This window comes from Podarcis melisellensis (genome assembly GCF_964234715.1).
Source record: "Podarcis melisellensis genome assembly, chromosome: Z".
Classification (NCBI taxonomy): domain Eukaryota; kingdom Metazoa; phylum Chordata; class Lepidosauria; order Squamata; family Lacertidae; genus Podarcis; species Podarcis melisellensis.
Genome location: NC_138547.1, coordinates 7275301 through 7297413, shown reverse-complemented (window position 1 = coordinate 7297413; position 22113 = coordinate 7275301). Strand labels below are relative to the sequence as shown.

General features: G+C 44.7%; 1 protein-coding gene across 2 annotated transcripts in view; it reads right to left on the bottom strand.

The window, feature by feature from the left end:
- Positions 1-22113, bottom strand: part of ASTN2 (astrotactin 2) — a 664383-nt gene that overhangs the window by 222571 nt on the left and 419699 nt on the right. For both annotated transcript variants that reach the window (XM_081896297.1, XM_081896298.1), the window contains exons 12-13: positions 6646-6812; positions 3458-3646 (exon numbers count right to left, since the gene is read on the bottom strand). In XM_081896297.1, coding sequence (XP_081752423.1) covers positions 3458-3646; positions 6646-6812 — 356 coding nt within the window. The remainder of the gene's footprint in view (positions 1-3457; positions 3647-6645; positions 6813-22113) is intronic.

Here is a 22113-nt window from a genome sequence, read left to right as displayed (position 1 = left end):
ACATTGGGTTCAGTGGTGGCTGGGATTGCCAAAGTCATCTTTCCCAGACACCCACCTCTTTCTGCTATCATCTATCTATCTATCTATCTATCTATCTATCTATCTATCTATCATCTATCTATCTATCTATCTATCATCTATCTATCTATCTATCATCTATCTATCTATCATCTATCATCTATCTATCTATCATCTATCATCCATCTATCTACCGTATTTTTCGCCCTATAGGACGCACTTTTTCCCCTCCAAAAATGAAGGGGAAATGCGTGTGCGTCCTATGGGGCGAATGCAGGCTTTCGCTGAAGCCTGGAGAGCGAGAGGGGTCGGTGCGCACCGACCCCTCTCGCTTTCCAGGCTTCAGGAGAGCCGCAGCGCCAGTGCCACAAGGTCGGGGGACAGCGGGGAGGCGGAACACCGCCATCCCGCTGTCTCCCGATGTGGTTTGGAGGCTGACGGCAGGGAGACGCGTGCTTCTCCCGGCCGCCAGCCCCGCAAGCTCCGGGGACAGCTGGGAGGCGCAGCGCGTCCTCCCTCTGTCCCCGGACCTGATCTGCAGGCAGGCGGCGGGGAGAAGAGCGCTTCTCCCCGCTGCCGGCCCCACAAGCTCCGGGGACAGCTGGGAGGCGCAGCGCGTCCTCCCTCTGTCCCCGGACCTGATCTGCAGGCGGGCGGCGGGGAGAAGAGCGCTTCTCCCCGCTGCCTGCCCCGCAAGCTCCGGGGACAGCTGGGAGGCGCAGCGCGTCCTCCCTCTGTCCCCGGACCTGATCTGCAGGCAGGCGGCGGGGAGAAGAGCGCTTCTCCCCGCTGCCGGCCCCACAAGCGCCTGGGGGGGAAATAATTTTTTTTTCTTTATTTCCCCCCCAAAAAACTTGGTGCGTCCTATGGGCCGGTGCGTCCTATGGGGCGAAAAATACGGTATCTATCATCTATCATCTATCATCTATCATCTATCTATCATCTATCATCTATCTATCTATCTATCTATTTATCTATCTATCATCTATCTATCTATCATCTATCTATATCTATCTATCATCTATCTATCTATCTATCTATCTAATCTATCATCTATCTCTCTATCTATCTATCTATATCTATCTATATCTATCTCTATCTCTATCTATCTATCATCTATCTATCTATCTATCTATCTATCTATCTATCTATCTATCTATCATCTATCTATTATCTATCTATCTATCTCTCTATCTATCATCTATCTATCTATCTATCTATCATCTATCTATCTATCTAATCTATCTATCTATTTCTATCATCTATCTATATCTAGCTATCTAGCTATCATCTATCTATCTCTCTCTCTCTATCATCTATCTAGCTATCATCTATCTAATCTATCTATCTCAAGTGCGTAAAGCTGAATGCACACAAGTTAAATGTGAATAGTTTTTGGTCTTACTGTACAAGCTCAGTCAAACACTTCACTTATTGTGAACTCCAACAATCTGCATCTTTCCTTCCTTAGAATTGTCCGAGCAGTGTTTGAGTCTTTGATCTCAAATTTCCAAAACAACTTTCCTCTTCCCTCATTTTTTTTGGTCTGATTTAGCTTGAGAACTTGCAGGTGCCCATTTACTATAGTTAAAATTATTACTATGGAGTGACATAGTTACTCTACAGAGCCATGATGTTGATGATGATGATGATGATTATCATCATCATCATCAGCAACAACAACAACAACAACAAATCTGTCTGCAAATCTGTCCTTTTTCATGGACTACATTTTCTCCCACCCTGACACACACACATTAATTCATAGCCTTCATATTAATTATATTCCACCAGTATTCCATGACTGGTTTTCTTTTTCTGTCTTACAGATTTAACACTGAAGGGCTTTCTCCCTAATTATCCTCTGTGGGATTCAGAAATCCAGGCAGCGCCCCTGGCAGCCTCACAAGAACAAGTCATTGCATACTATGACATGAATAGCCTTAAGATTTGCATCATCATCAACCTTTCTCAAGTGAAGAGGACTGTGGAGTATGGGTTGCTGAATCAGCATTGGACTTGGAGGGAATCTAAAAGTGCCATCTGTTGTTGATGCAGCAGGCTCTTACCGCCTGTGATTCCAGCTTAGCAGTAAGATACCAGAATGAAACTGAGTACTTTCAACCATAAAGAAAAGGAGTAATAACAACAGGAAAGTTTTTAATGTTGGATATTTTGTTGAGTTTTTAATTTTTTGTTGTGAGCTGCCCAGAATGGCTGCGGCAACCCAGTTAGATGGGCAGCATATTATTATTATTATTATTATTATTATTATTATTATTATTATTATTAAACAACTCTCATGTGCTTAATGGATAGGGTTTAGATTAGAGGCCTGAGGCCTCACTTCCTCTTTTAATGACTCCACAAAAGGAAGCACCTGACTTTTAGACTGAGGAGACTAGGCTTTTCCCTACAATAAAATCAGCTGCTCCAAACCCAGTTTGAATTTAAAAGAACAGAGGGAAAGTGGAAGGGAAGCCAGATCATTCTTTAGGTGCATGCCATTCAATCAACATCCTCTTTTTAAAATCAGATGTGAACTTTAAACTTCAAAAAAGAAAAAGAAAACATTACATGTATGTATCCCTCCTCAAAGGAACTTAGAAAGGTATAAAAGAGCTTTGCAGTCTTCCATCCCCTAGGTCAATTTATTTGGTCTAAGCTTAGAACTGGGCACTCTGCACTGCTGTACTCATACTAAGAGTTATAGCATATGATATCTAGAGCAGAATCTGGAATCTCAGCACAAACTTGAGAGTGTATGAAAGTATTCAGCCAAAAAATGGATAAATATAAGATAATTTAGTTGTTGTAATTGTGGGGGAGGTTCTGAGGAACTGTATGTATACAACTCTCACCCCCTTCTTCAGTAGATAAAGCTGGGGATTCCGGGGGGGGGGGATGGTGCTCAGAACCAGCCCCAGAAGCACTAAAAGAATTTCCATAAGAAGAGTCCATGAAGCCAGTACACTCTGGTTCATGGACATCATGTATGGCTTCTTCTGACTCACTGGGTTCTGTATCAGAAACTGCAGAGCAAAAGGAATTCAGGGTACTTGCAGAATCTGGGAGTTTTCAACTTTTTGACACACACAAACACTCCTGTCCAGATGCATATGCGTCTCTCCTGCCAACCTAGGAGTTCAAAAGCACGTCAAAGTACAAGTAGATTAATAGGTACCGCTGGTGGGATGGTAAACGGCATTTCCGTGTGCTGCTCTGTTTTCGCCAGAAGCGGCTTAGTCATGCTGGCCACAGGACCTGGAAAAACTGTCTGCGGACAAACGTCGGCTCCCTCAGCCAGTAAAGCGAGATGAGCGCCACAACCCCAGAGTCGTTCACGACTGGACTTAACTGTCAAGGGTTCTTTACCATTTTTATATACCCAGTAAATGCACATTGTAGCAAAAGCTGGTTGAGGGTGAACAAGGCCTACCTGAAGGTCATCTGGAAGACCTGCCCTTGGTTGACATGCTGGGTCCTGTTGTTGTAGCCATGCAGCATCTCTCCAAAGAGGGTATCATTGAATTTCACATCTGGCTTAAGGCACTTGGGGCCCTCACAGATGTCTGACAGCATGAGACATGATTTGCCATCTGGTGCCAGCCTGTATTCCTCAACACAGCTGAGAACCAAACACAAAAAGATACATCAGATATGCACAAACAGAAAACAACAAAAGTCAGTTCCAGATAAAATCTATTACGTTGTTTCTTTTTTGGTGGGTGGGGGTGGCAGGAGTAGGTGAAATGGGCCAGCACAATGGTGCAGCATAAATATTAAATCTGATGCACCAAAGTGAGGCACCGAAATAATGAACAGCACAAGGGACCCTGTGTGTGAAAGAGATTAAAAATGAGAGGAAAGTATATACCAAAGACTTGGCTAAAACCTGGACCAGCTTGAAGATTGTGGGGGAGGGTTTGTCAGCAAAATGCACTTTAGTGGGTCCCTCTTATTTTGTTTCACTTATTAAGAAGACAAAGGCAGTGGCAATGCTCAGATGAGCATCAGAGAGGTGGGAGCTGTCATTTTAATTTTCCCTGGGACAACACTATACTAGGGCAATTTGGAGTTGAGTAGAGCACCGTGGGAGGATGCGGAGAATGTAAATCTGCCCCCCTGACAGGCATCAGTGGTGGCCCCTGTCAGCATGCTGGAGCCGTAGCAGCTTCCTGTAGGCTTACATGAAGTCTGCTTTAACAATATGGACCAGACAGATATTTTACAGTTGCGTAGTGGAAGTCATATGAAAATCCCTGAGTAAGTTAAGTGCACCACATAGCATGTTACAGAATAGGCAGAAAAACCTCACATGTAAAAGTGGGCTTAGCCAGAGAAAACCAAACCAAACATCACAGGGATAAAAGCCAGTCACTGAATACCAGTAACAAAGACAGTAAGAGTTGCTTTAGCAAAGAGACTGAACTATGAATCATGAAGTTCCTGGTTTGAATCTTGTTTCTGCCATGAAATCCCAAGGTGGCCTTAGGCAAGCCGCACTTCATAGCCTCAGTTGCCCCATCTTTAATATGAGAAATTATACAGTATTGATTTATTTGACAGGGCTGTTCTAAGTACTACAACTAGACAATGCATCTGAAGTACTTTGAACAGTGTTTAATGGGTTAACACTGGTGTTTAATATTCCTACTATGAAGAAAACGATAATCTGCGCAATTTTTTACATTATAATGTTTTGGGGAAAATAAACAAAAATGATATTAGATATGTGCCTATAAATGTTTCTTGGACAAAAGTCAAGTGAATTCCCAGCTATGATTTAAGGCTTTCCTCATGTGTTCCTCCTAAGAATAATTTCAAAAGCCCTTTTGCAGAAGAAACAATTCCTCTGGAGGGGTGAGATGGGGGGGGGGGACGGGACTCAGTACTTCACTGTTGAAGAAATGTCAGCTTGCAGAAACTGCTGCTGGGATGGCTAAGAGTACACCTGTCCTTCATATACCACCATGTGGTGGGGTGCGGGGTTGATCACAGAGCAGATCTTCATGCAAATGAGCTGTCTAGTTTCAGTTCAGCACCATGGGGGAAAACTAGCACCTCCAATGCTCTTTGTGGGCTGCTCCTTGTGAGGTGGTAAGAACTGCATTTGGAAAACGCTGTTCTGGAGCACAACTAAACCCTCTGGTGTTATGCGCTTATTTCACAATGTGTTCCTTAACAGAAAAACAGCAAGCAACCAGTCAGCCTTCAGGTATTATTGGACTCCAACTCCCATCAACCCCAGCCAGCATGGCAATGGTCAGGGGTGATGGGAGCTGTAGCCCAGCAATATCTGAAGGGCAAATAGTTTGCCACACTTGTTATAGAAGAACCCTCACCAAAGTGATAGGGGGGAGGAAAGGCTTAGCCCAATTTGCCTCATCCCTTGAATCAAACATTTCGCCTTATATTTTGGCATTCTCTTCTCTAACCCCACTTCCAAATTATGTCTCAACTGAAGAAATATTAGTCAGCTGTTCGAGTAGTTAATTGATTCAAACTGCATTCTTCTTTTCATAAGGGGACACAAGTTCTAGAGCGGTGGAATATTGAAAGTGTGCCGATTCTTCTGCTCCCATGCCAATCCACACGGAATCAGAACAGTCTACAATCTTTTCATTGCTGGATTTGAAAGCAAAACTTTGATGGGTTGGCTGCTTCACTGGAGCTATCAGCCTTCCCACAGGATGCACATTCCTCTTTACTTTTCTGTGCCGAGAAATAAAGCAATAGACACATGCACGAAAAAACTAGTTGATGAACTCAAAGCCCCAGGGAGCCATGAAGGGCTGGGACACAGCAAAATCTCGGCTGCCTGAGCACCTGGATGTGTCAGGAATTGACAGATGTTCCTTGGAGTTACATTTCGGAATGTGCTTCTCCACAGCACAAATCCACACCTAACATTCCTTTGAAGGTCAAAGTGGTATTGAGGCAGCAACAGCCGCTGCCACAAACCAAAGAAACAAAATCTGTGGGGAATTTGGCACTGGAGGGAAAGAGGGATGCAGTGATCACCCCATGTCCCTCTGCTCTGGGGAATGTGGCCAGCTGAAATCCACCAGCCCAATGCTGAGAGAAGCTCCCTCCTCTGGATACTCCTTGCATCCTTTATCTCAGAGGCAAGGCAAGGTGTCCAAGTCCAAAGCCCACAGCAAAGCTAGGGGACAAGCTACATCTTTAAACACAAACCAACTCTGACAGCTGTGCTGACCCCTCTACCACCAACATGACTTCACAGCAACAATGCATAAAAGGGCTGGGGTGTGCAAAAGTGACAGGTTCCAGATGGAACAAGGCAGCATGACACTGAGAATTTGTGGGTGGTGATAGTGGCCATGTTAACAGTCACTTCCAGTCCTCCCTTTAAAGTGACATATCCAAAGTTCATCAGACAACAGCAGTAGCAGCTTCCAGAAGTGGTGCATTTTCCCATAAGGTGTCCATCTACCAACTACCTTACTTCGTCTGCTGAATGCACAGTGTTTTGAGTTGGCTTGAGCTTCCATATTACATTTGCTTAGCCAGGCAGGAATGTTCAAAAAGCAAGCATACAGAAGGCTTTGGGACTGCAGTCCATTGAATTTGTACCCACCAACACCTCTTGGCCATGGGACTCACCCGCAGAACATGTGGATGGTGCTGGACATGGGTTCTGATGGGAGAGGGAGGGTCTGCTGAAGACACAGTTGCTCACAGCCACCATTGAAGCCATCTGAGCAGTCAATTCCCTTGGAGTAGTCGTAGCAACCAGTACCATCCTTCATAGGCCTCAAATCCTCAGGGCACTGCATTGAGAAGGGAAGGATACAGTTAAGGAAGAGGGGAGCATTACTCTCTCCAAGTTGGACACCTTTATACCACTGAGATGCCTACTATTGTAGGAAAGGTGTATAACACAAGGTGTTTGTATTACGCCTTCAGAAGGCAAGGGAAGTTAGGTCCCCAAATGATACTATCACTTCCAGGAACAGCAATACTTTACAGCTGGTGCTTAGGTCTGTGCGAAGCATCGTCCATCAATAGCACTCATGCTTTAAAAGCCTGCACAAACTAGAACAACAGTCACTTGTGCAAGAGGACTGCTACTACCAGGAGATGTACTCTGAAGGGAAGAGGTTAAGATGAAAAAGAGTTGTCAGTGGGTAACTCACCTGTGCATTAGAACCCAATATGAGTTCTAACGCAATGCTTACAGATTGTCATTATTCCACAGCAGAATTCAATCACGTACCGGCAAATTCAGGTTGTACAGTTACACCTTGTACAACAAGCTCACTCCCCCCAAAATAGCTAACATTTTTGCAGCAAGGACAGTGATGAGAAAAATGCACTGGAAAGTGTGAGATAACACTATCTTCATGCAACATTGTCCAACCACCTCAGAAAGAAATCAGGTTAAATGCTCACTAAAATGCCAACACTATCTAACCTCCCTGCAAACAAATCAGGGTGAATGCTCAATAAATAGATTGTCTGGAATGGATTCTAAGTACAGAAATGAGTTTGAACACCTCTTCTCTCCCAGATTTATTTTCTACCTGAGTTTCTACTATTAATTGCACACACCTATTTAAGAAAGACTTCCTGTCGGGGGTCAATGTGAAGGTCATATTGAAAGGAGAAGATGCAACTCAGCAGTGACTGCTCCCATGGAGGATGGAAAAATGCTGAGAACAATACAAATGGGCTATACCTGGGTTAGTATCCTTTAGGATGGGGATTGAGATCCTGTGGTCCTCCCAATGTTGCTGAATTCCCAACTCCCATCACCATCCCTGACTATTGGCCAGGCTGACTGGGGCTGATGTGAATTGGAATACAACAGCATCTGGAAGACCACATGTTCCCCATCCTTACTCCAAGGGCTCAGCTAGATTGCTAAAGAAAAAGCTATTTACAGTGGTACCTCGGGTTAAGTACTTAGAATCATAGAATCATAGAATCATAGAGTTGGAAGAGACCACAAGGGCCATTGAGTCCAACCCCCTGCCAAGCAGGAAACACCATCAGAGCACTCCTGACATATGGTTGTCAAGCCTCTGCTTAAAGACCTCCAAAGAAGGAGACTCCACCACACTCCTTGGCAGCAAATTCCACTGTCAAACAGCTCTTACTGTCAGGAAGTTCTTCCTAATGTTTAGGTGGAATCTTCTTTTTTGTAGTTTGGATCAATTGCTCTGTGTCCGCTTCTCTGGAGCAGCAGAAAACAACCTTTCTCCCTCCTCTATGTGACATCCTTTTATATATTGGAAGATGGCTATCATATCACCCCTTAACCTCCTCTTCCCCAGGCTAAACATGCCCAGCTCCCTTAGCCGTTCCTCATAAGGCATCGTTTCCAGGCCTTTGACCATTTTGGTTGCCCTCCTCTGGACACGTTCCAGTTTGTCAGTGTCCTTCTTGAACTGTGGTGCCCAGAACTGGACACAGTAATCCAGGTGAGGTCTGACCAGAGCAGAATACAGTGGCACTATTACTTCCCTTGATCTAGATGCTATACTCCTATTGATGCAGCCCAGAATTGCATTGGCTTTTTTAGCTGCTGCTAAAAAAGACCTCGTTCCGGAGGTCTGTTCCTGAAACTGTTCTTAACCTAAAGCTCCACTTTAGCTAATGTGGCCTCCAGCTGCCACCACGCCGCCAGAGCACGATTTCTGTTCTCATCCTGAAGCAAAGTTCTTAACCTGAGGTACTATTTCTGGGTTAGCAGAGTCTGTAACCTGAAGCGTCTGCAACATGAAGCATATGTAACCCGAGGTACCACTGTATATGTGTTGTATATGCGATAAACGAACGCGGGTGACCCTGTGGGTTAAACCACAGAGCCTAGGACTTGCCGATCAGAAGGTCGGCGGTTCAAATCCCCGTGACGGGGTGAGCTCCCATTGCTCGGTCCCTGCTCCTGCCAACCTAGCAGTTCGAAAGCACATCTAAGTGCAAGTAGATAAATAGGTACCACTCCAGCGGGAGTGGTACTTGCGCTGCTCTGGTTTGCCAGAAGCGGCTTAGTCATGCTGGCCACATGACCTGGAAGCTGTATGCCAGCTCCCTCGGCCAATAAAGCGAGATGAGCAATGCAACCCCAGAGTTGGTCACGACTGGACCTAATGGTCAGGGGTCCCTTTACCTTTACCTTTATGCGAGAAACATTGTGCCAGCAGATGGAGCTATGGAGTCCAGTTTTCCCTGCTGGATTTCCCTGTTTAAATTTACAATACGTTTAACAGTTCAGGAATGGCTAAACTTGGCCCTCCAGCTGCTTTGGGACTACAATTCCCATCATCCCTGACCACTGGTCCTGTTAGCTAGAGATGATGAGAGTTGTAGTCCCAAAACAGCTGGAGTTTGGCCATGCCTGGTTTAACTGAAAGCTTCTTTGATGTGTCTAGATCCAGCCTATGAGGCATCCTCCTCTCTCAGGTGGGGAGAGGCATTCTTCCATTTCTTGCAACAGGATCTGGAGGGCCACACATCCCCCATTCCTGCTCTAGAGTATTTCTGTTGAAAATAGCAAGGAGTAGGCAAGTGTGTGTGCCCACACACACATGCGCATGCACACACACACACACACACACACACACACTAATTCAGCTGGGTATCTGGTCTCTTGTCTATTATTAGAGGTTCTAAACTACTATCATCGTGCTGAAAATGTGACCCACATTTTAAATTTCTGTTTTGCAGCAAGCTCTGCCTGTCCCAAATAATTAAAGCAGACAACTACCCAGCAACACCAATCCATAGACATCCTTATTAAGCAACACTCCTATTCCACTTGAATTTTCTATCAACTGAGAGAGAAATAATAATAAGTTAAAAGCAGAAAGTTGACCAGTTATCTGGAGAGCAAGAGAAAGATAATAAATGTAGCCTAATAGCAGTTCCAAATTAAGGATGCATTACAGAATTCCTGAAGATGGGGTAAACGACAGCCAGTCCAGAGATGCATGATGGTTGGCCATAAACTGCCTGTCAAGTGAAGGAAAAGTCATAAAACTGCTACATTTTCTGTGTTGCTTTTTTCAAGGAAGAAAATAAAGGAAAACAAATTGGGAAGGGCTGCAGTTCAGTTACAGAGCATCCATCTTGCAGGTCTAATCCCTGGCATCTTCAGGCAGAGCTGGGTAAGAGTTCCTGCCTGAAACCCTAAGCCTCTGTCAGTCCGTGTACATGATACTGAGCTAGATGGATCAAAGGTTTGACTCAGTTTGACAAGAGTTTCCTATGTTCCTAAAAATACTTCTCTGTGACCACAACCCCCTATATCAGGCATGTCCAACAGGTAGATCGTGATCTACCAGTAGATCACTGGACATCTGTGGTCCTGTGGTCCCCCCAAAGAAGCTCAACAAGTTTGCTCCCCTAAAAAAAGCTCAACAACTTTGTCCTGAACCCCTCAAAATGGGTAGATCACTGCCAGTTTTAAACTCTGCGAGTAGATTGCAGTCTCTTGGGAGTTGGCTACCCCTGCCCTATATGAAGGGAACCTTGAGCCCAGAGGCCAAATGCAGCCCTCCAGGCCTTTCCATCTGGCCCTCAGAACTCTCCTCATGACACGCCCCCTCTCTCTACAAGCAACACCCTGCATTGATTCTGCATGGTGCCCCCCCCCCAAGTATTTTTGCCTGGCTGGAATGTGTCCCTGAACTCTGATAATACTGCTTGAGTGCTTGGATGCAGGTCAGAGAGAGGTGTGCAACTGCATGTAGAAACTGTCCTATTATACAAATGTTAAAATTATGTTTGCTGCTCCACTCATTTTTGCCTCTGGCTTCACCTGCCACTGGTCTGTGGCTGTGGCAGGATGCCCAGAAGGGAATGTAGCCCCTCAGGCTGAAAAAGGCTCCCCATCCGTAACATTTTTTGGGGGTGGGGGAACACAGAAGATCCCATCTCTAATCTGCTGCCTGGACAGCTTCTTCTTTAGATGCCCATTGGTGCTGCTGCTAAAGGACTGGCTGCCATGTTTTAGAAGCCCTAAAACTAAGGATCTCCAGCCCATTGGTCCATCTGCCCCTCACTTGCTTCCCCTGGCTGAAAGGAACTTTCAAAGGTCCCAGGCATGTACCCTTCTTGCTAAAAAAGAAATTAACATTTATTTGGTACATTTACACAGTGGCGTAGCGTGGGGGTGCAGGGGGGCTGGCCGCACCGGACGCAACATCTGGGGGTTAGAGTTAGGGGCGCAAATCCACGGGTTAGGGGGCGCAAATTACTTGCCTTGCCCCGGGTGCTGACAACCCACGCTACACCACTGCCTTTACATCCCACCTTTTTCTCTGTTCAAGGTGGTATATGTGGCTTTCCCACTCCTCAACTTATCCTCACCAGAACCCTGTGAGGCAGGCTAGGTTCAGAGGCAGTGACTGGCCCAAGGCCACCCAGTGAGCTTCATGACCAAACAGGGATTTGAACCCTGGACTCCCAGGTCCTAGTCTGACACTCTAAACCACATCGGCTCACCACTCTCACTACCTTAGCTAGGATCCATCTTCCCCAGTGTTGTCTACTGAATGGCAGGTGACCTCTAGTCCAGGAGAGGGGAGCCTGCGGCTCTCCAGATGTTGCTGGCCTCCAACTCCCATCAGTCATAGCCAGTGCAGCTAGTGGTCAGGGATGGTGATGGGAGTTGTAGTCTGACATCTGAAAGGTGAAAGTGTATGTATATGTGTAAAGACATCTTTTTATCAAGTACAGTGGTACCTCGGGTTACAAACGATTCGGGTTACAAACACTTTGCGTTACAAACTCCCCAAACCCGGAAATAGTACCTCGGGTTCAGAACTTTGCCCCAGAATGAGAACAAAAATCATGTGGCGGCGGCGCAGCAGCAGCGGGAGGCCCCGTTAGCGAAAGCACGCCTCAGGTTAAGAACGGTTTTGGGTTAAGAATGGACCTCTGGAACGAATTAAGTTCGTAACCCGAGGTACCACTGTAAAGATGTTTTAAATCAATGAGTATAATTAGGTTTTTCAGCCCTCATTTATTTGTTTATATTAAACAGCAATAGAAGACATCATGCACAAAAGAGGAAACGGACAGTATTTATAATTTGAGTAATTGATTTACAAATTACAGAACAAGTCTGAGTGTATTTTATTGGGAACAGTTAATAAAGCAGCCAAAATTTAGAAATGCAACACAAGCCAGCAGTTTGCTTCCCTGCCTTTCAAAAGCACCTGCTTCTGACAATTTCTTAATCTTCCTTTCCTGAATGTATTGAATAAAACATGAACTACACTAGGCTTATCAATGATGTTACATTCTACAAGTGAGCTGAGACACCACCAGTTTGTGCCTGTGTGTAAGAGAGAATTAATATCATGCATATTGAAAAGCATCTTAGCTGAGAGTCCTGGAAGACCTGCTTCCTGCCTTGCTGGCCATTTTCCACCTGGCCTAGAAGGGAGGGGCCCTGACTGACTCCAGTTGCAAGGCTGTTGAACAAACTATTGGGTTGGGGTATTGTTTAGGGGGATTGGGGGGGCTTGTTGCGGTTATTATTATTTTTAATCTTTGTTTTGGATTTTATAATGAGTTATGTGGAAATTGTTCAATTTGGTTTTGCACCTTTTTGATGTTTCGTTTATTGCTTATGACTACTTTTAAGGTTTGTATTATCTATTTCTTTTTCAAGTTGTAGGACATCTTGAGCATGGTTTTGGCTATGGAAAGGTAACATACAAATAAAATGATGTGTCTGTCTGTATTGATATTGGAGTGTGTGTGTGTGTGTGTGTGTGTGTGTGCACATTCAGATATGAAGCTTACTGAATAGTTACGGGCATCTTGCAGTCTCTCATCCTCAACAGGGAAGAACCATCTTCCTGAGTTTGAGGCTCTTTTGTTTCAGGAAGGTTTCAGGAAGGTGGTAAGACCTAGATGCACCATAGCTTGCCTTGAAGGGTTGCTTTGAGGAGCAGGGAGACTCCTGAAAAGCTTGATAGATGGGTCAAACAGTATGTGTACGGGATGAATGAAGTGTACTGGATGAGGGCCAGTTCTGAGGAAAGAGGGCCTGTTCTTCTGACTTGATTAATGGAAAGATGAGTTTGCACAAATCAGTTTGTCTTATACTCCCCTGCCACTGACCCCTTCATTGGACATCTATACCTCCCCTCTGAATTCTGAGAGACGGGGAGAGAGAGAGAGCACAAGAGTTGGGTGGTGGAAAAACTATTGGCAGCAATTCAGGGCCCGCAGTAATATATTTATTGGTTAAATAAACCTGTATCATCATGATTAATTTAATATCTGCAAACTATTTCGTACTTCTAAATGCTCGTTCTTTTAATTGCAAGCTGTTAATCATCTCAACTCTAGGGACCACATGCGCCAAGAAGCTTTGGGGATTCTGCCAAACAGCAGGGGCCTGTGAAGTAGGTTGAACAAGTCAGCAGAAGACATCCTATAACTGTGCACAGGCTGGGAGAGACTGGGACAGACTGTCAAGTGCTCCCTTCCTATGTGACACAACCAATTAGCAGCTCTTCCAAGAAAGCCGGGAAGCACTACAGAGCCTTCACTTACACCATGTTGCACTATTTGTGCCCACTCCTCCACTAACTTACCACTATTAGGCTCTTCCTTAAACTGAGGAGCTAGATCTTGGCTTTGTTTCCTTTGTCTTCATTAGACAATTCACAAGCAGGTGCCACAACCAAATGCTGCAGTGTAGTGTTTGTGGCTACTTGGCATGTCCAGCCCTCACTGGACCACTGCTGTTTTTGCCTGTTCCTTCCCACCTGCCTCCTACACTGCTGCCTTTTGTACTTCTGCAAACCAGGGTTCCCTGACACAAGCTGGTTATCCCCTCATTTTCCAGTGGCCATGCATGGGCTGCAAACTCACTGGCAACTCAGTTAGTATATGCAGTCTGTATTTAATGGACCTTTAATTACTCAACAGACATTCCCATGGTTTGTAAAAAGTTTCTTGGTGACTTTTTGGCCTTCATCCTGAACAATCTGGACCAAGAAAAAGAAGGGGGGGAGCATACTTGGTTGAATTATATTCTAGCTCTGACATCAATTACATTTTCTGAGGGAGCATTTAATGCCCAGCATTGACTGTTCCCACATACCTGCTCTTCTGCGGGTGCAAAGCAAATGATACTCATGCCTATTTCCTGAGATTGCCTGAAGAACCCTATCAGTTATAGCTCACATTGATCAGTCTGCCTTGAGCAGTAGAGAGGCAATAATTACTGTGAGTTTTAATCAATCCTGCAGCAATTCAGCTGCAGTTCAATTTGTGATCTGCCTCTCTGGTGACATGAGTCTGGGGGAGGGCTAGAAATTATTAGAAAATCAATAGCCACCTCAGCCAATAATTCTTTCTGGATAATCGTGGATGATGCGTCCTTAGTCAATACATCCCCGCAGGAGCTTTCTCCTGGCTGGCTGGCGTGTTGTATGGAGAACAAAGTTTTGTGTGCATTATTTATTCAGACTATAACACAGCTGAGAAGAAGAAAAACTAGGCAGGAGTCTGAACAAATGCTTCACGTAACACAAATCATTCACTGATCCCTAGGAAAGATAAGAAAAACAGCCAAGTCAAGCCTCTCCATACATACTGAGGAAACTGATGCCATGGGCAAACCACAGCTTGGTTGTCAGGAATATGCTACAGCAGGGGTGGGGTACTAGGGTACTGGCCTCCCTAGTAGGACCCTGGAACTTTCCCCTCACTGGCCCTGCCATGCACAGAATGTGGCCTTGAACTATCTCTAGACTTCCTCCGTGGAGGATACAGAAGGGTGTGTGCATGTCAGGAACTGGCTGGATGAAGAGGAGTGGTGGTAGGCACCAGCTGAGAAACCCCCAAGGAAAACCCTAGAGAAGGAAGGCTTAGAGCCAGGGGATTGGTGGTGGGACACAGAAGAGAGGTCAGAGGGAGAAGATTGGGGGGGGGGTCAGATGCTGATGGGGCAACAGAGTTTAGGGAGCAAGGAGAACTGGTGGCAGGGACCAGTTCACACTCCAAGGCTGAAGCTGAGAGGAAGTGTCAATGGACTGCTGAAGAATCCTGGGAGTCTCCCTCTCCAGCTGTGACAAGCTCTCCTCCCTCAGGTCTTCAACAACAGCAGGATAATGAGAAGAGCAGCAACCATAGGTGGGCAGGCGTAGTTTGAGACTGCTTGGGCAACATCTGGGAGCAGAGACTTAGAGCAGTGCAGAGGAAGGGGAAACCCTCAGCCCTGGCAACTGTTCTATAGGGGCAAGACCTGCTAGGAAGTGTTCCTAAGTTGTATGCCATTTCCTTGACTAAAGAGTTAACTTCACTGACAAACTATGCTTCCTGTGATCTGACCAGTGTCTGACCGGTGTCCAGTCCTGACAGTGTAGCTGGAACTAGATGAATGCTTTTGAGGCTGATCTAGCAGAGCTCTGCTTAAGTCCTTAGGTTACTCATGTTCACTTGTAAACATCCCTTAGAACACTGAGTGAGACTGGAGGAAATAAGAAGAGTCCGGCCAATGGCCTATCTAGTCCAGCATCCTATTCTCACAGCGGCCACTCAGATACCTATGAGAAGCCTGGAAGCAGAACCTGAACACAACAGTACTGTATCTGTACTTCCCAGCAAATAGTATTCACAAAGGAAAACTCTGATCTTGAACCTTGGCTGCCTTGAGGGACATCTTTGAGAGAAGAAAAGTCTAAGGAGTTAACCCTACACAAATCCAGAATGGAGTCCCTAAGATGGTGGGATGGTATCTTGTATGCCCATTCTAGCAACTCCTGCAGCCAAGCTTTCCTTTGGACCACATCAGTGAGGCTGGGGGATGGGGTCTTCTCGCCTGGGCAGCCCAGGACCTCCATACACACTGTCCAAGCTTGCACCCTGGAAAGGTCACTTTGGTGCTGTTTAACACAGTAGTTTGACTCCCCTCCCCTCCTTGGAGGCACACTCCATTGTCTCTTGAGACAACAGACAGATGCTAACAACAATGCCTCTGGCAGTGGAGTCAGAACATAGCCAACATGGCTAGTAGCCATTGATAGCCCTGTCCTCCATGTATCTAGTCTAATCCTCATTTAAAGTCACCTTAGTTGAGGGGCCATCACTGTTACCTGTGGGAGAAAGTTCCATGGGTAACTATGCACTGCATGAAGAAGTACTTTCCAGTTTCACTGGATGTCCATGAGTACTAGTGTTGAGAGGGGGGGGGGACTTTCCTCTATCTACTTCCTGCATGCAATGCATAATTAAAATAAAAAACAAAAAACTTCTACCACGTCACCTCTTACTTGCCTATTCTCGAAACCCAAAAGTCCCAAATGATGCAACAGAGAATGGATAAGGCACAAGGGCACACAATCAATCTCCATTGCACAGATATAAATTCTACCTCAAGCACATTCTCAGAGCTTTGAAGGTATTCCCTCCTCCTAATCAAAGAACTGAATTGTACCCACGTAATAGTGATACAACTGGCAAATGAGTTGGAGTGCTCAGAATGCTCACTCAGAATGTCTACCTACATTTTTTTAGACATTGGAGCAGCGGTAGTGGTGGTGGTTAAGCTTAATCTTTTATCATTGCCTTGCCATCAGTACAAAAAAGAGAGAAAAGGATGGAGAAAAGAGGTATGGTTGTGCTTTTGTCCCCACAGTCAGCAAAAAAATGCTATAAATGCACACAAGTACAGATGTGCTGAGTAAGAGGTTGCCATTTCTAACTTGTCCACTTTTCTTGCAGCAGAGCAGCCATTAAGAAGGATGCTCTTCAAGGTCACAAGTGGGAAGAGAATCCTAGAGTTCCCAAAGCTACACATGTCATCTTGAACAAGCAGCTTGCACGTGACTGGGGAAACATTCAAACGATCCAGTTACATAGGCAGAGTAGTGGTAGTAGTGACTGCATGAGTCTTCCTCACAAAACTGTCAGCCTGCTAGAAGGGCAGATGGTGCTGATTCTGTAAGAAGAACCCACACAATCAGGTCCCACTTGTGTGGTCAGATCATTCAGATATTTCCATGTTTGATCCCAAAGAAGCCCAGGTAGAGCTGTTCTAAAATGCCTGTGAAACCCTGGTGGGTTGCAATCAGCCAGTGCAGACAACAATCAGTATAGGGGGTAGGCCCAATAATCTGACTTGGTGTAGGCAGCTTACCTTATTCTTCAGCAGCAAAAGTGGTTCTCATGTGATTGGGAGAACATGTGAAGGGACAGTTGGTTTTGGCCGATTGAAAAAAAACGATGGCGCCATGGTGCAAAATTCCCTCCTGTAATGTTGCCTTTGTGTCTTCTATCTGATAGCCAGGAATATGGTGGTTATTCCAAATGATGCCATTGCCATGGTAAATGAACTGAAAGTATTTAGGACTTGGAAAGCAAGATTAAATGAGTCCAAGATGTGAAATACATTGGGTCATTTGCTCCAGAAAACAAACATCCGAACCATTGCCTGTTTATTTCCACTACTTTCAGGAGATACAAAACTCATTAACAACAAAGGCTGATGATACAGGCTCTACTTTCAAAGATCAGAAATGCCTCATTACTGACACTCTTTCCCAACATGGAAAGGAAAATAAGTGAGCTTAATTGCCTAAAAGGTTTCACTTTTTTATTATTATTAAGCTCAGCTTCTTTCTTCATTATTACACTTGAAAAAGAGTGTTTCCGTGGAGCGTAAATTGCTGCCTTTTCAAATATTCTATCACATCCTCTAAATATTACAAACCATTTTGTTGGCAATGCTAATAAATGTGCTGTGGAGATGCTCCTGGCACTTACTTCAAAAACACCTGATAGTAAAGAAAGAAGGGAGGGGGGATTGAAGCAGCAGCAAGAAAAGCTTTAGGGACGGAAGTTATAGTAGCCTCTTGTAGAAAAATAAATAAGAATAGGGGGTGTTAAGTGGACTTGAATTAAAAAGAATAAAGCATGGGCCTAGATCAAACATTGTCTGTTTAATAGCACAATAACTCCTACAGAAGAGGAATCTAATGTGGCAGTTGCACAAGCATAAACTTGTGCTACACATTCCACAACAAAGTTATTGTTTTGTGCATTTTCTGGTGAACAACATTCCACTGGTGCAAAAAAAAATTCACCAGTGCAATAAATATACCACTAAGTGACTTTAGTTTACTGCTACATTAGAGAAGCACCATCACCTGCAAGGAAACAGCCTGCTGAGGGATGCTGGGAACTAGGCAAAGTTCCCCCTTTAGTACCTTGTTAGCACCATTTGATATCAAAGGAAAACAGCTGCTGCTACAACCATGGATCAGCCTCACTGCATATCAAACAACCTCCTTATCAAATTACCAGCATCCTTAAAAAAACAGGAGCCTGCAAGGTGCCAGCTTTGGGGGTTTAGGCAGCTGACAATGTAGGAGATGAAACCAGCCATGGAGTATTTGAGGGATGGCTTGGTGCAGCTGGCTCCATTTACCCTCTGCACCCTGCCAAGTAAACACTCAGAGAGGGTGCAGGAGAAGAATGCAACAGGCATGTGCCCTTCGATCCCAACCTCACCTTTGCAAAACTATGGTCCTTCTCATGCTGCCCTCTCCAAGCTGCTTTGTGAGGCTAGGATCTGATAAGATCCCAGACAAAACTGTGCAGGGCTGGCTCAGGGAGGCGGGCATGAGTGGCCAAAATGCCCCAGCCAAAATGTGCTGGGGGAAATCGCCCTGGCTGCACCCCGCCCCCACCCATGCTATACCCCTGGATGAAACAAGCCTTGCTGCATGATTGGGGCCAGAATTGGATGGCATGCTGAGGCTTAACACAGAAACAGAATAATAGAATTGTAGAGTTGGAAGGGACACCAAGGATCATGTAGTCCTACCCACTGCAGCACAGGAATCTCAGCTAAACTATCCATGACAGATGGCCATCCAACAGCTGCTTAAAAGCTTCCAAGGAAGGAAAGTCCACAACTTCCTGAGGGAGACTGATGAGCATCCCCTCAATTCCTTCACCCAAGTCGTTTATAAAGATGTTGAACAACAATGGGCCCAGGACAGAACCTTGAGGCACCCCTCTTGTCATTTTTTCACAGGATGACAAGGAACCACTGGTTCGGTCCATCAACCAGTGACAAATCCACCTAACAATTACCTCGTTCAACCCACATTTTACCAGCTTCCTCAACAGAATATCATGGAGGACTTCCTCAAAGCCTAACTGAAATCAAGATGCACTACATCCACAGCATTCCCCTGATCCACCAAGCTCATAACTCTATCTAGAAAAGAAATGAGATCCATCTGCATGACTTGTTTTCAGAAACCCATGCTGAGTCTCAGTAATCACAGCATTCTTTTCTAAATGTTCACAGACTTACTGTTGAATTATCTGTTCTAGGACCTTTCCTGGTATCAATGTCAAGCCCACCAGCGCTAGTTACCTGAGACTACTCCCCCCCTTTTTTGAAGATGGGGGCAATATTTGCCCCCCTCCAGTCTGCAGGACCTTACCTGTTCTCCAAGAATTCTCAAAGATTATAGACAAAGGCTCTGAAATTACATCTGCAAGCTCCTTTTGTACCCTCGCATGCAGCTCATTAGGCCCTGGACATATGAATTCATTTAAATACTCCCTTCTCATTGAGTATTTCTGATCATGCCCAGAGTGTGTGTCTGACTACACTTAGCTTTCCCTTGCCTCTGTTTCATGAAACCCAAAAGGACATGATCACTTCCTCCCAAGTTTCCGAGTACTTTCAGTTTGTCAATCAGTTCCTCCCTGTTGGTGAGGACCAGGTGATCCCTTTGTAGTAAATGAAATTGACAGCAAGGCAACAGAGGGATTTGTCGGATCTTACATTCTTGGCAGAAATTGAGATTGAGTCCCAACAGATATCAAGGAAGTTGAAGTCTCTCATGACTATTGTATCTCTCCTATTTGAATAAAAAAAATCCTTCCAGTAGCACCTTAAAGACCAACTAAGTTAGTTCTTGGTATGAGCTTTCGTGTGCATGCACACTTCGTCAGATACACTGAAACAGAAGTTTCCTGACCCTTCTATATAGTGAGAAGGTGGGGAGGGGTATTACTCAGAAGGGTGGTGGGAATGGGTGATTGGCAGATAGCTGTGATGAGCCTGTTGACGACTCTTAATAGGTCTTACAGGAAAAAGCAAGGGGTGAGAAGGTGAAAAATGGCTTTGTCATGTATAATGAGATAAGAATCCAATGTCTTTGTTCAGACCAGGTCTCTCCATGATTTTAAGTTTGGTGATAAGTTGCAATTCAGCAGCTTCTCTTTCCAGTCTAATCTGCCCTAGGAAGGCATCATTGTAGTCTTGAGTCTGGCTTGGTGGTCTATAGTAGACCCCCACAGTAAGGTCATCTGCTTTCCATGCTCCAGGTCATGGATTTCTTCACAAGTCTACACATCCTTTGCATATAATGCTATTTCCCACCCCGAAAGAAAGAAAGAGAAATAGCACAGCCAAAGCCCAACAATCAATATTAAACTATGGTTGCTGCCAAGGCCATTACCAGCTGGAATGGCTTTAAACGAGGATCAGGGAAATTCCTGGAGGATATCAAAGGGTATCAATGGCTGTCAGTCATGATGGCTGTGCTCTGCCTCCATGATCAGAGGAAGCCATGCTTCTGAATGCCAGTTTCTGTCTGCTGGGCGCCTGGGTGGTCACTGTGAAAACAGGCTGCTGAATAGATAGGTCATAGGGCTATCCAGCAGACTGTTCCCATGACCTAGGCCTGACATGATTTATAATTAATATCCAAATCCTGAAGCCATCATCTGAAGCTTTTCTCTACGTGCCACCTCTGAAGCAGATCTAGAACGTGGAGACAAAAGAATGCACTTTCTCTGTTATTGTTCCCCATTTATGGATTGCTCTTCTTAGTGGAACCTGCTTCTTGCCAGCCTTGTCATCACTTTGGCATTAGGAAAATATATTTTTGTTTTCCTGGGCATTTATGCAGCATCAAATATATTGCAGTATAATTCTTTCAACTACAGTTTCTATAATTCTTTAGCGAAAGCCATGTGACCACAGTCCCTCTTTCCTTCACCTTCCAGCCTTGAACTGGTCACCTACCATGAGCTTGACCCAAGGAAGGGGCTTGCTTGGGAGCATTTGGACATAGCTTGGAAAAGCAACATCAACAGAGGGATATGACTGAGGGTTGTTGTTTTTTTGTGCATGTACAGCATAGATAAAGTTGATGCATCTCCATTAATACGGGAACTTAGGAGTTACCAAATGAGATTGATGCACAATGCCACAAGGTGCTGAGGGCCATTGATTGAGAAAGCTTTAAAATGAGATTAGATAAGTTCATGGAGGGTGATAGGTCTATCAGCAAGGAATGGCTTTGATTGCATCTCATTTTAGCTCTGTTCCTCTGAATAACAACTGGTTTCAGGGAGGTGGGTTTGACATGATTCACAGCAGGGCTCTTTTTATGAAAGGGCAGGCATGAACCACCTCTGTGCATAGTAACTTTTATCCTCATATTCCTCACTGTTTCAGTGTCCCTGGAAGACCAATATTAGCAGAACTTTTAAATCTTGTCCTGTGGCTCCTATTAGCAGCTTCTGCATTAATCCTTCCCCTGCTTTCCAAAAGTAACAACTCTTCCTAAGGCAACACAGTACAAATGTTTTCCTTAATAAAAACCTCTATTTCCTCCTCTCACATTATCTTTTTTTTATGCTCTTTACAAGACCAATCCATCATTATTTTAGCTTCAGATGTTCAAACTCAACTGTCTCTTGAGCATCTTAGCACAAGTCACAATATCCTGCATTTCGCTAAGCGTCCCCCTGAGGCAACCAATGTGCAGAGCTCAGAAATTAAAGCCTCAGCAGAATAAGGGATTCTCCTTAGTTATAATGTAATATTGCAGATGCCAGATATACATATATTTTTCACTAAAAATAAAATAAAAAAACACAATGTATCTATGGGAGTTTATCCAGCATCATTGTTGCTGATTTATAAAACCTGGCAACTCTCTTCCCTCCTGTTTCCAAATTAGCAATTAGTTTAGCAATTTCTCCTTTTCTGGATGTTAAAACGTCCAGCTCTGTACTTTCCCCTTCTCAGGACCTTTTTGCACTGAAGTGGTCTACCTCTGCCTGGGT